The 12,854-nt window shown below is 45.0% G+C and overlaps 1 protein-coding gene and 1 long non-coding RNA gene across 3 annotated transcripts in view; one reads left to right on the forward strand and one right to left on the reverse strand.

The window, feature by feature from the left end:
• Positions 1-3,026: 3,026 nt before the first annotated feature.
• LOC138067460 (uncharacterized) lies at positions 3,027-5,913 on the reverse strand. The gene is made up of 3 exons (XR_011141440.1): positions 5,636-5,913; positions 3,636-3,709; positions 3,027-3,526 (listed from the first exon to the last, which is right to left on the reverse strand). It is a non-coding gene; the product is annotated as an uncharacterized lncRNA (long non-coding RNA).
• Positions 4,653-12,854, forward strand: part of CAPRIN1 (cell cycle associated protein 1) — a 35,750-nt gene continuing 27,548 nt past the window's right edge. Inside the window, exons 1-2 of one of the 2 annotated variants that reach the window (XM_068945441.1) lie at positions 4,653-4,974; positions 5,275-5,495. In XM_068945441.1, coding sequence (XP_068801542.1) covers positions 5,280-5,495 — 216 coding nt within the window. In that variant the 5' untranslated portion in view covers positions 4,653-4,974; positions 5,275-5,279. The remainder of the gene's footprint in view (positions 4,975-5,274; positions 5,496-12,854) is intronic. The other variant, XM_068945440.1, reaches the window with a different exon arrangement.

Genomic DNA, 12,854 nt, shown 5'->3' on the forward strand with positions numbered 1-12,854 from the left:
TAAGCTGGGTAACCTCTTTATCCCTGTTCTCTTACAGTCATGTTCTCAGCGGCACTTTCAGTCTCAACATCCAACGAGTTCAGTCAGGCAACCAGCTGACCAACAAATCCGTGCAAGATAAATGCAAGCAATAGAACTTAATTTTAGCCTTCATTTTAGCCTTATAGACCCTCCTGGGAGGAAAAAAAAAATAAATAAATAGGAGTCATAAAAAATTATGTTGCTTCATACAAATAGGGAGCAGACTTGCTAATAATGAGAGAAAACGACATACCATGCATGGGTCAGAATTGCTGGTTTAGGAAAACACAGTACATAAAAGCAGGGTGGGAAAGATGGGGAGACATAGGATTGGCTTCCGCCTTGGAGAAGCGGGTAATGAGAAGATAGAAAGGTACGGAGCTTGGGTACAAGGTTTGGGGAGATAGGGGCACCTATGCCTAGACAGGACACTAGCACTGTCTTGACAGGAATGGTCCAAATGAGACGGAGCTGCAGAGACACAGCTTGTCTTTGGATTTTGCAAGGAACTAACCTGAGACCTCGCTCTTGCTTGGAAGTAGTTCTCAAGAAACAGGGCAAGAGGAATTTCTTTTATTGGAGAAAAACAGCAGAGCAGGGGGCTATTAGTACTTCTGTGCAGGATCTTCATGGGGAAGGGCAGGTCTTGAGTTTGTGGAAATTACCTAAGCAGCTCCGTGCATGAGGGGAATCTGAAATAGAAAGGGCTAGGAAGGTTGTGTTGAGAACAACTACAGTGACATAAGGGAGGATCAAGGAAACTGTCTGAGGTGGCAGCACAGCGGAGGAGGCTCTATATCCCTACAGAATATTTATTTATCACTTGAGCCCTGATTAGAAGTACACCAGCAAGTGTAAGACCGTTCTCCTCCTTTTTTTTTTTTTTTGTGCCACTGGTTGGTTAAGGGGTTTTTTGTTTGTTTGTTTTTGTTTTTTAATACACCTGTCTGGTTTTGTCCATTAGCGTTTCTAAGGGCTGGAAACTGAGAAACACAGAAAAGATGTATTCCAAATTTGCAATTACAGCTGATGTAAAATAATGACAAATGAAAACCCAGAGAAGGACAGCATGTGAGAAGTCTCACTGGAGAGCAAAGAGCAGATCTACATGTCTCCTATATCTGTCTCCATGCTGCTTGTAGGGAGGTGGAGGCCTCCTTGTGCAATTTTGTGGTCTGAAGGTTCAGGTTTGTGGAAGTCCAACCTAGGCTTTCACTGTTCAGTAGGACTTATTTTTCCCTCCTCCCTTGCCTTTCTGCAGTGACTAAGCAAGTGCTACTCCAAAATCAGTAACTTCAGATTTCATCTTCATTTGTACAGTTTGCAAACATGAAATACAAAGCCAGCTCCCTACAAATAAGATGATTTGATTTGTACCATAATTAGGCAGAAGTGTGATTCCATCCAACGAGCTAACAAAAAAAGAGGTCAAAGGAGGAGAGGCCTGAATGATCTACAGGGAGGTCATCCTGCACAAGGTAAGTAAGGGAATACTTATCCCAAAGAAACGTAAAGACCTATGTGCTATTTACAAGTTTGTCATGCCAACTGGTCTGCCGATAGGGCATGATGTTACCACAGTAAAGCTTGCTCACGGAAATGTCTCTATATAACAAGTGGTTCAACACTTCCTTTGAAGTAAAAAGGATGAAGTCTCAACTCCTTCACCCTTGAAGGTGAGGAATTCTTATGCAGGCTTTTCTATCAGGAGTTCATCAGTGTTGTTGGCACAGAGGTATAATACGTTTGAGGTCACTGATCCTCAAGGAATGGTATGAAAAATGTAGATTAATATAGTATGACCTGTTGAAAATTATAGGCCTATTCACTGTTACATATATTTTAAGAGGACAAATCTCAGCTTGACTACACAGTGCAATTTTTGCATGAAAGTTTTTTTTTTTTTTTTTTTCAGAGTGAATTTTAGATACGGAAATTTTAACTTTAAAGTTAATGCAGACTAGGCCTAGATAGGCCTGCTTCTGCTTACATTTGCTGCCTAAAATGAGGTGTTCCCAGGCCACTCCAAGAGATTACTGAAAGTTTTGGGGATTTGGTATCAAAGAGGTTTAACTGTAGTTTAGTACCAAAAGTGGATTATGCTATGTACAATGATGATAGACGCCTTTGGTAAAGTTGCCATTATATAGTAACTCATTGTTCAATGAATTTAGCAAGGCTTATCCCATGTTATACACAGAAATGTTACTTTATTAGTCTGATATCGAACATAAGTTCATTTTATTAGTATAATAGTATAATATAGAAGTCCTCCACTTTTAGTTTCTGTGTAAGAATACTTTCTTATGCTTTAGCACGTTGAGCGTAGCAATAGTCTCAATTCCATCTTTGACTAACCAGAAAGGCATCTGGTGTAATTATGAAGAGTTTTGATGCAATAACTGTCATGTAATTATCTCAGGAGCAGTATTCTTATCTTGGTGGGGGGGGGGGTTGGTTTTTTTTTTTCTTTTTTGAGACCATGAACACTTGCCATTCAGTGGTATGTCCTCCCACTAAGGATAACTATCTCTCTAGTGGTCAAGAGATGGGCTTTATTGTGGTCCAACATGACTTTTTAACTCATTGTCACCAGTCCTCCCACTGCTGTAACTTTTATGGCCGTTTTCGAGTTCTTCAGCAATGTAGTGTTGAGTAGAAACGATTTTAAGCTCCTGTGACTTGGCTGAAAAATGTACTTAAGCCATTGAGTTCCCAGAGCTTATAAAGAATTGCAATGGCAAAGCAAGAAAAAGTAGAAATAAATAACAATGGATAAAACAATACCATATTATTTAAGTATTACATTTTATGGTCAAAAGGCCTCAGTATACTTCAAATGTTCATGAAGAAACTGCGTCTGATTTGGGAAGAAGGTAATTTCAACTGTTCTGTAAGGGTTATAAAGAAATAAATAACTACATAAAAAATTAAATCTTGTAAATACAATGGCAAGAACAAAACATTACTGGCGAGTAGTGAAAAAGGAATTACTTTCAATATTTGATGGCTTTTTTTATACTTTATTTATTCGACTGAAATATATGCAGTTGGATGATTTATTACACTTGTCCTATAATCTGCTATGCAAAGAGGCAATTTGGAAAGCAAATAATCTGATAGCAGCTCAGTGCTTTGTCATCTTATGTGAAATGCAAGCATACATGAAAAGAAAAGTAGAAGCTTAAGAAGCAATGTTTACAGATGGAATAAAGAAAAATCTAATCATTCACACATTAACTACTAGAACATGAGGTCAAAGAAAGCAGTTTTCTGCTGGGTTATCAACTGCAGCTAACTCATGGAGAAACAAGAATCAGAATGGGAACAAGGAAAGGGAAAGGACTGTGTATAAGGGATCTGGTGACGATAGGAAGGGTAATGAGTCCTCTTCCTTTCTGCAGTGGAGAACCATTAGGCTGGCTCAGTTGAAGACACGGCTCTCACTTGTGTCACGTAATTGATTGTGTGGCTCCTTGACAAGATAGATCAAAGAATGATCCTGCTTTAAAGCAAAACAAAATGATAAAAATATGATCTTAACCAGTATTGCAACCAAAACTTTCCTCTTGAATTTGAAGGTGCGGAGAGGCTCAAGGGATATTTAAACTTACAATTTTTGGCACAGGCTGGTATGACGCACGCCTTGGTGCAACTGTGGCTTCTCCTCAAATTGAGACTGCTTTGTCTTAAGAAAGAACGTCATGATAGTTCATATTCTAACAATAATACATTAAAATAACACAAATTGCTTGTACTTGGTCTATGACTACAGTCTAAAACAAAGGCCAAGAAGGAGTTTAAAGAACAGAGTTGAGGTAACGGTTAAAAACACGTTTTGGGGCCTTATCTTGCCAAAGTATTTCTCCCATTGATTTCAAAAAGACAGCGGACTGAAATATTTTCAATGCTATTTGGCTCCATGCCGGCCACAGCCAGTGGCATTTCATTTCCTCATTAAAGAAGGTGTAACGGTCATGTGAAGTTTTCCTTTGCTTCACAAAAAAACAGATGCTATATCAGTACCTTTTTAAAAATTGATATTATTAGTTGTCAGCCTAAAGGTGAAGGTTCAGCACACAGCTGTTGCAGGGACACTGCACAGCTTTGGGCCACAGAAACGCAGGAACAGTTAAGGTGAAGCCTGGTAAGACAGGCGAGCGAGGGCAACTGTCTCTCGGGGACCGAAATGCGGTTATTAAGGCCCCCTGACAGCTGTGACACGCCATTCAAGGGAACCCTCCCGCCTTTAGGGACGTGCCTTAAGGGCAGGAGCAGGCAAAGAGCGGGCTCGGGAGCAGGGCTGAGGCTGGGAGTCGCCCACGGCGAGGCGGGAGCGGCGGACGGCCGAGGGGCCCTTCCCCGGGCAGGCCGCCGGCCTGCGCGACCCCCGCCTGGGGCAGGGGCTGCCCCACGCACGCCGACGCCGCCGGTGTGTCAGCGGGCGCCGCGGGACAGGACCGCGCGAGGGGGGCGGCCGGCCTCTGCCTCCGCCTCGCCAGCCAGGGCCGCGGCTCCGCGCACAACGGCCGCCGCGGGGCCCGGGCTCCGCGGCCCCTCTGATGGCGGCGGGCCGCCCCGCCTCGCTATTGTGTCTCGCGCGTAGGCGCCCGGCGCGCGCCTGAAGGACCCGCGGGCGGCAAGCCGAAGGGCAGGCCGGCTGCGGGCAAGCGCCTCCTCCGCCTGGGCACGGCCGAGCGCCGGAGCGGGCGGGCGGGCTCAGGCGTTCTCCGCGGGCACTCCCGGGCGGCGAGGACCCCGCGCTGCTCGCTCCCGCGCCGCCTGCCTTACGCGCTCGCGTGCGCGCTCTCGCTCCCTCCCCTCAGTCGCTCGGTGCGGAGGTAGCAGGAGCAGCGCAGGCGGCGGGGCCCGAGTCGGCTGAGGCGGCCATTCCTGTAGCGAGAGCGCAGCGCACTGAGTTCCCCCCCCTCCCCCGGGCCACTCGCGCACACGGTGAGGGGAGTGGCGAGGCCGTGCGGACACCGGCGGGGGGCGGGGGGGGGGAGGAGGGCGAGCTCGGGCGATGACCGTTGGCTCGGGGGGGGGAGCCGCGAGGCGGCCCGTCACGTGACCGCCCTGCGCGCGCCCGGCGGCGGCCGGCTCAATGGGCGGGGGGAGGGGGGCGGCGGGGCGCGCGCCGGCAGGTGCGGCTGGCGCGCGCGCCCTAGGCGTGGGGAAGCCGCCGAGTGCGCGCCCGCCCGCGTGTCCCCGCCGGCGGCCCGTTCCCCCGTAACGCGCTCTCTCTCTCTCTAGCAGAGATGCCCTCGGCTACTAATAGCACTATGGCCAGCAACAGCGGGAAAGCGGTGCCGGGCAGCGAGGCTGCCCCGGCGGCGGCGGCAGCAGCAGCAGCAGCCGCCGCCGCCGCCGCCCCGCCAGCATCGGGCGGCAGCATCACCTCGGTGCAGACCGAGGCCATGAAGCAGATCCTGGGAGTGATCGACAAAAAGCTGCGCAACCTGGAGAAAAAAAAGGTGCTGCTCTCTGCCCCCCCGCCCCCCCACCCCGGGGTGGGTCTCGGGCCCCGCGGCCCCGCTCCTCCCCGCCCGTCTCACCTCCCCCTCCCCCCGGGAGCTTCCGCCTTCTGGTGATGGTTGCCCTGGCGGTGGGCTACCTCGGAGCGACGGGGAAACATCCCATCCCATCCTGTTCCCTTCTGTCTCGCCTGTGCCGGCGATGCGCCGGCCGGCAGGGCAGTTCCTCAGCCGTGCCGTGCCGTGCCGTGCCGGCCGCGTTGGCTGGGGTGAGGAGCCGGCGGCCTGCTCGCGTTGTTCCCGGCGTCGCCCCCAGGGGCCGCCCGCTGGAAGGTTCCAGAAGGGCGAGCGGCTCTGCCTGCCGATCCCCTGCCGGGGTCCCCCTGCCCCCCGGGCCGGCCGCCCCTGCTGCGCGGCCCCGCGGAGCGCCCCCGGCGCGCCCCCGCCCTCTGCCACGCGCTGCCGGCAGCCGGCAGGGCCGGAGGGGTCGCGGCTGCCGCCCCCTCCCGCCGCGTGGCCCGTGTCCCGGCGAGACCCTCCGAGACGCGGCTTCCCCCCCCCCACACTCCGCCGCCTTCCGCCTTTTGTTCCCCTCGGGCGGCGGGGCCCGGCCGAGCTGCGCTCCCGGCCGGCCGCTGCGTTTGGCCCGCGATTTCCCCCCCCTCCCCGCCCCTCCCGGCGGCCTCCCGCTGCCCCGCACCGGCCCCGCCGCGCGGCGTGGGGGTGGGGGGCTGTGGCGCGCCGGGCGGCCTCCCCGCCCGGGCACATGGAAGCCGCACTAACATGGCGGCGGCGAGAGGCAGAGCCTCGGCCCCGCCGGCGGAACTGCATTGTGCGAGCAGCCGGCACAAAGCCGGGGGCCGCCGGCCACCCCGCCGCGCCCCACCGCGGGGTTTCACTGCGGCTACGCGCGCCCCCTCGGGAGTCTCAGCTCAGCGGGAAGCTGTCCTCAGGGAGTTATTTATAGGTACAGCAGCGACCAGATCCGTGGTCCTCAGAGGGTTCGAGCTGTGACAGCAGGGAAAAAGGGTGCTGTGGTTACTTTCGGTGTATACGGCCCCCGCTCTAGCTCGGTGTTGTTCGAGCCACAGAAGGGTTTCTAGCCCACAGAGCACAGAGTGTCCATCGGAGTTAAACACTAAAATACGTGTTACCTACAGTCTTATTTCAAGCTGGTATGTTAATAAGCTAAAATTTGGGAGTGTTAAAAATAACCTCATATCTGTATTGAGGTCCTAAATCTGTTTTTTCCACTTCACTGCCCTTTTACAGTTTTTCTTATTTATGAATTTGGCCTTTTTCTAAACTAGCACTTTAAGCAGCGGTAGTCTAGGCTAGTGTCCTGTGTTTTAGGAGGCAGAAATATCAGCAGTGAGTTAGGCAGTATAGCTGAGTTACAAATGAAGCAAGCTGGGTGTTGCTTTGTATCTGTAAATGTGTGTGCAATGTGGTTTCCCACTTAAAAAATGGATAGTGGATTTTTTTTTTTCCAAGCAAAACCAAAAGGACAAGCCAGGGACTTTAAGTTTTGGAGTTATAGGTTCTTGTCCTGGTCTGAGTACATATAGGTGCATATAGATGACTGTCTTAAACTCATTATTAAAATATGCATACATTCACACACACAAAAATACTGATCCTCAAGTTGAGAAGGAATGCAAAAATCTTTTAATATGTCCCCTAAGTGCTTTGGATAAAATAAAATGGTGTGAAAGGTTCAAAATGAGTGTCATGTCTAATGTATAGAAAAATCCTCCAGAAATAGCTTTCTAGGATGCTCAAAATGTATGTTTTGAAAATTAAAATTGGAAGGTGAAAAGTCTTCTGATCTATTCTGTACTTGGAAGAAATAAAGCGGATAAGCACAGTTTCATTGGTGTGTGGGTCAGCTTTCCTTTCTAGTAGCATTTTTATTTACCTTTAAAAATAAATAATTTACACCTAATTTATACCTGGCTGAGCCATTTCATTCTTTTTGAATGGACTTTTTGGTCAACTTCTATGTGAAGTATCTTAAGATGGAAGGATGTATGGAAGGCTATTATTTTCTGACAGAACAGGGTGAAGATTAGGGGTGTGTTTGTCTCATGAAAGCCCTAGTTTTTTTTTAGTTATGTGTCTGTGGCTGCTGTCACTGCTTTTTATAATTATGATGTCATAGCAAGTGAATACAGGGAATGAAGTGCCTTTTTTCTGGAAATGGCTTTTATTGAAAGAAGATCTTGAATGAAAATTATTCTGAGTATCTCTTTTTGAGGTGCTCAAAGTGCTAGGCAGTGTGTGCTTGGAAAAGCTAGGTAGTGTGTGCGCTAAGCTAGGTAGTGTGTGCTTAGCTAGCTCTCAGACACCCGGATGAAAGGTTCAAAGATTTCTGTTGTCTGACATGCTAAAAAAGTACTGAAAGCTTGCTGAAGTAGGGCTCTCATGTAAACACCCTAAGATAAGATTGTTCTCTATGTATTGATGTAGAATTGCTCATTTGTGGGCTTGATCCTGTCTCTTCGAGGGGAAATCATCCGCCTCTATAGTAAAGCAGCATCCTTTAATAAGGAGAACATTGACATTGCATGCTTAGGATCCTGAAAGCAAAGCTTACTATACTTACAGGCATCTCTACTCTGTGTTACTTGAGAATTTTACTACTTAAGTATGCCAATTCATTTTTCTGTGTTTTGAATGTTCTGATGAGAATGTCTTTAATTTTTTTTTTTTTTTTTTTTAACTTTTGCATCCAGAAAGTAAAATCATACTGGATACCGTGCAGAGAGAAGTGGGTGAAAAATTCAGTAAATCACGCAGAAAACTTTTGCTTAGTTGAACATCTAATTCTTTATTTGTCAGGAGCTGATAAAGAAGGCTAGTAGAGATGGCTTGGAGACCTTTATAGTTGAGAACAAATATAAAAATATAGTTGACTTTTCAAAGAAAAAGATTGAGATTTTCTTTAGATTTTCTGAAGAATGAAAAATGATTGTTCTTTGAGGAGTGCTAGCTTAGCTCTTAAGTGGTATTAGGCATTTTGAAGTAAATTATCTGGTGTTATATCCTCTTGTAAGCTCTGAGGATAAAATGATGCAACTAGCAAAAATAGTACAAAATTTTAAGTCTTACTATAAAACTAGTTTTAGAAATATTATCTTTAATTTTTTTATATAAGTTTGACTTGACAGGCTAAATTGTTATTTACGCTTTCATTTTCTTCTCTTAAAAGTGAACTAATTATTGGAAACAACAAGCGTGGCTTATGTTTTAGGGGGTCAGGATGGATTGAGTTACAGTCCACGAGCGTATGTAAAAACATGGTCTGAAAATGTCTGCGTTCCCTTTGCCTTGTTACATTTGGAAACGATCAGGAGTGCTATCCTGTTTTCTTCCTCTTTTCTTAGTAGACCAGATTTGGGGAGGGGAGTGGTAATTGAATGGCAGTTTTCTCTACAAGACCTTCAGAGAGGCATCCAACTTGAATATCTTATGGCAAGTTTGTTTGAATGCAAAGCTGTATGAATTCCTCTGGATTTTTGTTAGGTGTCTGAGATTAAAATCCTACTAGCTCTCCCAAGTTTCCTATAAGAAAATATTCAGATAAGACCTACATTTTCTTCGTTTTTTTAGGAAAAAGAAACCAAAACAAAAAAATCCTCCCAAATAAAGCTGACTGAGTATCGATCAAACTCATGCGTCTTTGTACAGTGCGGAGAAGAAGAAACGATTTTCCTTTTCACAGCTTACATTTAATATAGCGTGAACTGTGTAAAACCAGTTTTTTAAAACCAAATATTCTGCAGGAGGGACAAAACCTCTCGTTTGCTATCATCGATCTTAAGGTATGGGCAGGGGATCACAACTATTACTGTTAGGCAACTGTAAATATGAAGTAAATGTGTTCGCTTAAACTACTTGACAGAGCTTGGGCTTGATGTATTCAGTTCACAGTTTTAAAGATGGTGCATTTTCTTTGTAGCTGGTAACGTAAGCTGCTATTGTTTTATGAGCCTGTCTTTGAATTCCTGAATAAGTGAAGGAGATATCCTGATTGATTTGAAAAATTAATACTTAAAAATTGCCTCTACCGTTACTGCACAAGAACTTTCACTGGAATGGAATGTAAGTGTATATACAAGTTGATCTGACTTGAGACAACTGTCTAGCTGCTTTTTATTATTTTATTTAAAAAAAAAAAAAAGGGTTAGGTTTTTCTATAGGAAAAAGCTAACAATCTCTACTAAATGCCAAGGTCCATTTTCTGTTCCGCTAGGCGTAGCTAGTGGTAACAGGAGAGAAGCGCACTCTTTAAGTTGCCCAACAATAGCAAAACTCTTACAGTTTTTGCACCATTATTTGGGCTACTTGGATGTTGAAAGCTTCTTTAATGTATCCAGAACCTCTCTTTGGGAAGACTGGTTGTATCAATAGCTTGCCCTGAAAATGGGGCTGTCTTGCTTTACAGTGTAAGGTCAGTCCTAGGGCTAGTTGTCTTTTGCCGTCTGTGGGTGTCCTGTCCTTTCAGGATGAAAGCAATTGACTCTCAGTTATCAGCATGGCACAACAGTCTTCTCTCTGCAATCTGTAGCAGTTTAGGAACACAGGGTACATTCAGGCTAATCACAGGCAGTTACAGTCTATCACTGTAATGTGCTCCCTTTTGAAGAAGGGACTGTTTTATTACCTCCTTTCTCACCTTGTCTTCTCCCACATACATAAATTAGTTCCTTTAGAACGCTAATTTAGGACTTAAAAGCAAGTACTACTTAAGAAGAGTCAATTGCAATCTGTGCTAGCTGAAGGTATGAGGCTATTCCAAATTTATCTTTGAGGATGAAGCATGATTTTGAGACCAAGGAATTGTGAAATCTGTTTGAAACTGTCTGTTGAAAGTCTGGAATGTTCTTTGAAACCTCTTTTGATAGCAGTTTTGGGAAACTAACCTTTATCTCTTAAAGACCAAGCGTGTATATATGTAAAATTACTTCGTGTTTGTTAGTGCCTTGTTTTTAACTGTTTTACATAGCATGGGAACTGTTTCTTTCAACAAGTTTTGTTAACTAGATAGTCATGTTGACTCTTATGAGCTGGGAGAGACCATTTAGTTTTTTAAGTCTCTGAGGTGCTGCTTTGAGGTTTGGTTGATGCTTTTCCATTTCTTTTGGAAAAAACGCGTTCAGAGAACCCAGTTTTCTGGGCAGTGCTCTGGGGTAGCATGTTAAATGTTTTACTGCTGGTGATGTTTTCACACTGTGTAGTGGGGGCAGGGCAATCAAAAGATTAAGTATTATGAAACGAAAATGAAAGTAGGGTTGTATTGATAGGTGATATAAAGGGCATACTTGTTTTTAACTTTTTATTCACAAAGGCAAGCCTTGTCTTGTGTTCTAGAATTCACTTGTGGTTGTTGAGGGATCCCATTTACCAGGGGAATACAATGCGTAGAAAAAACTTAGATCTCTTGCAACGTAGACAATTTACCTATTAATTCATAGCGCTTACACAGATGATACTGTATTTCTGTTTCAAAAGAGAGCATACATACACAGCCACCAAAACTTTTAGGAGTTTCATTTGTCTGTGACTTATCACAGGTTACTGAAATAAGCAAGTTCTTACTCTGTAGTCAATTCATCTGAGTTGTAGCTCTGCTCAAAAGGAAGATTCCTTCACATTTAAAAGATCCACCAGTACCATACAGTTCTGCATCGCTTTGGGAAGGAGCGGGTTGATTGGATTGGGTTCCTTGCCCAGCTGCCAGTTTGGCCATGTGGCCATCCATGCTGGCACGTGGGGAGGGTTAAGAATGTGTGATGAGCAAGGGGAGAATACCCCTTTTGTAATCATTGTTTTCTGGTTTTAAGCTGATTGTGAGACTGCAGGCTTGGAATTGGTATTGCTTTTTGACTCCCTTAAAAACTGTCTAGTGCAGTGTGGAGATATTTTTTCCTAAACTGTAAAACTTCCCAGATATTTGGGAAAAAACCAAGAATATTTACAACTGTTAATTCAAAATGATTTCAGTTTAAACTGAGTACCTAAGTATTTCATGTTCTGAAGTATTAATGTTAACACTTTTTCGCGCCTTTTTGAGTATAAATCAAGACTGAAAAAACTTTTTGGGACATTTGTTAGGGATGAAGTTAATATGAACTGCATCCAGATAGTGAATGTGAAAACAATGATATTTTTTTTTTTTTTGAGAGAGAGATTCTGAACTTCTGATTTCATTCCTGAAGCCATTTCAGAAGTGTTTTTATCTTTTCTTCAAAAAAGGCGGAAAAATAAAATTGGGGTTTTTTAATCACTTTTGAGCAGTCTTTGCTGATAAATTAAGCTGATGTTAGTGTGGGAATGGTATTGGAGGGCAAATAAATTGGAATGTGCAAATGGAAAACACATCAGTAAACTGTGTGTCATAGTTTGACTTTTCTTTTGTTTTCATGGGAAATGTGCAGGACCACTATTCTAATTTTGCTTTTTCTTTTGATTGCTGAATGCTTTTTAAGAAAATATGTGCCGTTTCTGATTTATAACTCCTGTATGTGTGTGGGGGGGTTTGGTTTTGTTTTGTTCCCCCCCCCCCCCCCCAATTACTAAATGTGCATTACAAAATATGTTTACTTAAGCTGGCTGAAGAGCTTGCCCTCTCCCCTTCCACGCTGCAGCTTGTCATGTACAGTTGCATAGATGTAGCTGGTATAAACGATATAGTTTAAATTATCTGGTTAAATATAGTGCTTCTCTCCTGCTTCTGACCCCCTTTCTTGTAAGGGTTATTTTTACTCAGATGATTCCAGTGATCCAGTTTAAGTATAGCACGATGAATGGTTGTATCAGCACAGCTGAGTGGTCAGGGATTTTTAAAACTAGTATTGTTGTTGAAGCTAATGTAATGTAACTGCACTTTTTCCCTTTAGGCTGACATTTTCAAGGCAGTTAGAGAAGTTAATGAGGACTTGAACGTGAGGGGAAGTATCAGTTACCGTAAAGTAACTTGATATTTGGATACCTGTTAAAATAAGACACAGAGCATACCCCCACCCCCAACACGTAGCCAGTATGTAGTGCTTTTCTTCCAGGGAGCTCCAGATTACTTCAGGAATCTCAGGGGAAATAGAGCTGAAGAGTGGTTGCTTCTTGTTTGCAGGACTGGAGGCTGCTGACTCATGAGCTGCTTAAAAGAAAATTAATGTGCTCGCTTTGGCCACTTAAAAGCCAAACCAGCGGAAAAAAACTAGCGTTCAAAATGCATATCCTGCAAGACGAGCAAGGATGAAGTTGCAGAAGGAGTAAAAAGAAGAGAATCTTTACTTCTTGCAGGCACTGCAGTCGGTTGCTAAGCAGGAGTTTTACTGCAGTTATTCTACAGCAGTA

Source organism: Struthio camelus, chromosome 5, assembly GCF_040807025.1.
Source record: "Struthio camelus isolate bStrCam1 chromosome 5, bStrCam1.hap1, whole genome shotgun sequence".
In the NCBI taxonomy this organism is placed as follows: domain Eukaryota; kingdom Metazoa; phylum Chordata; class Aves; order Struthioniformes; family Struthionidae; genus Struthio; species Struthio camelus.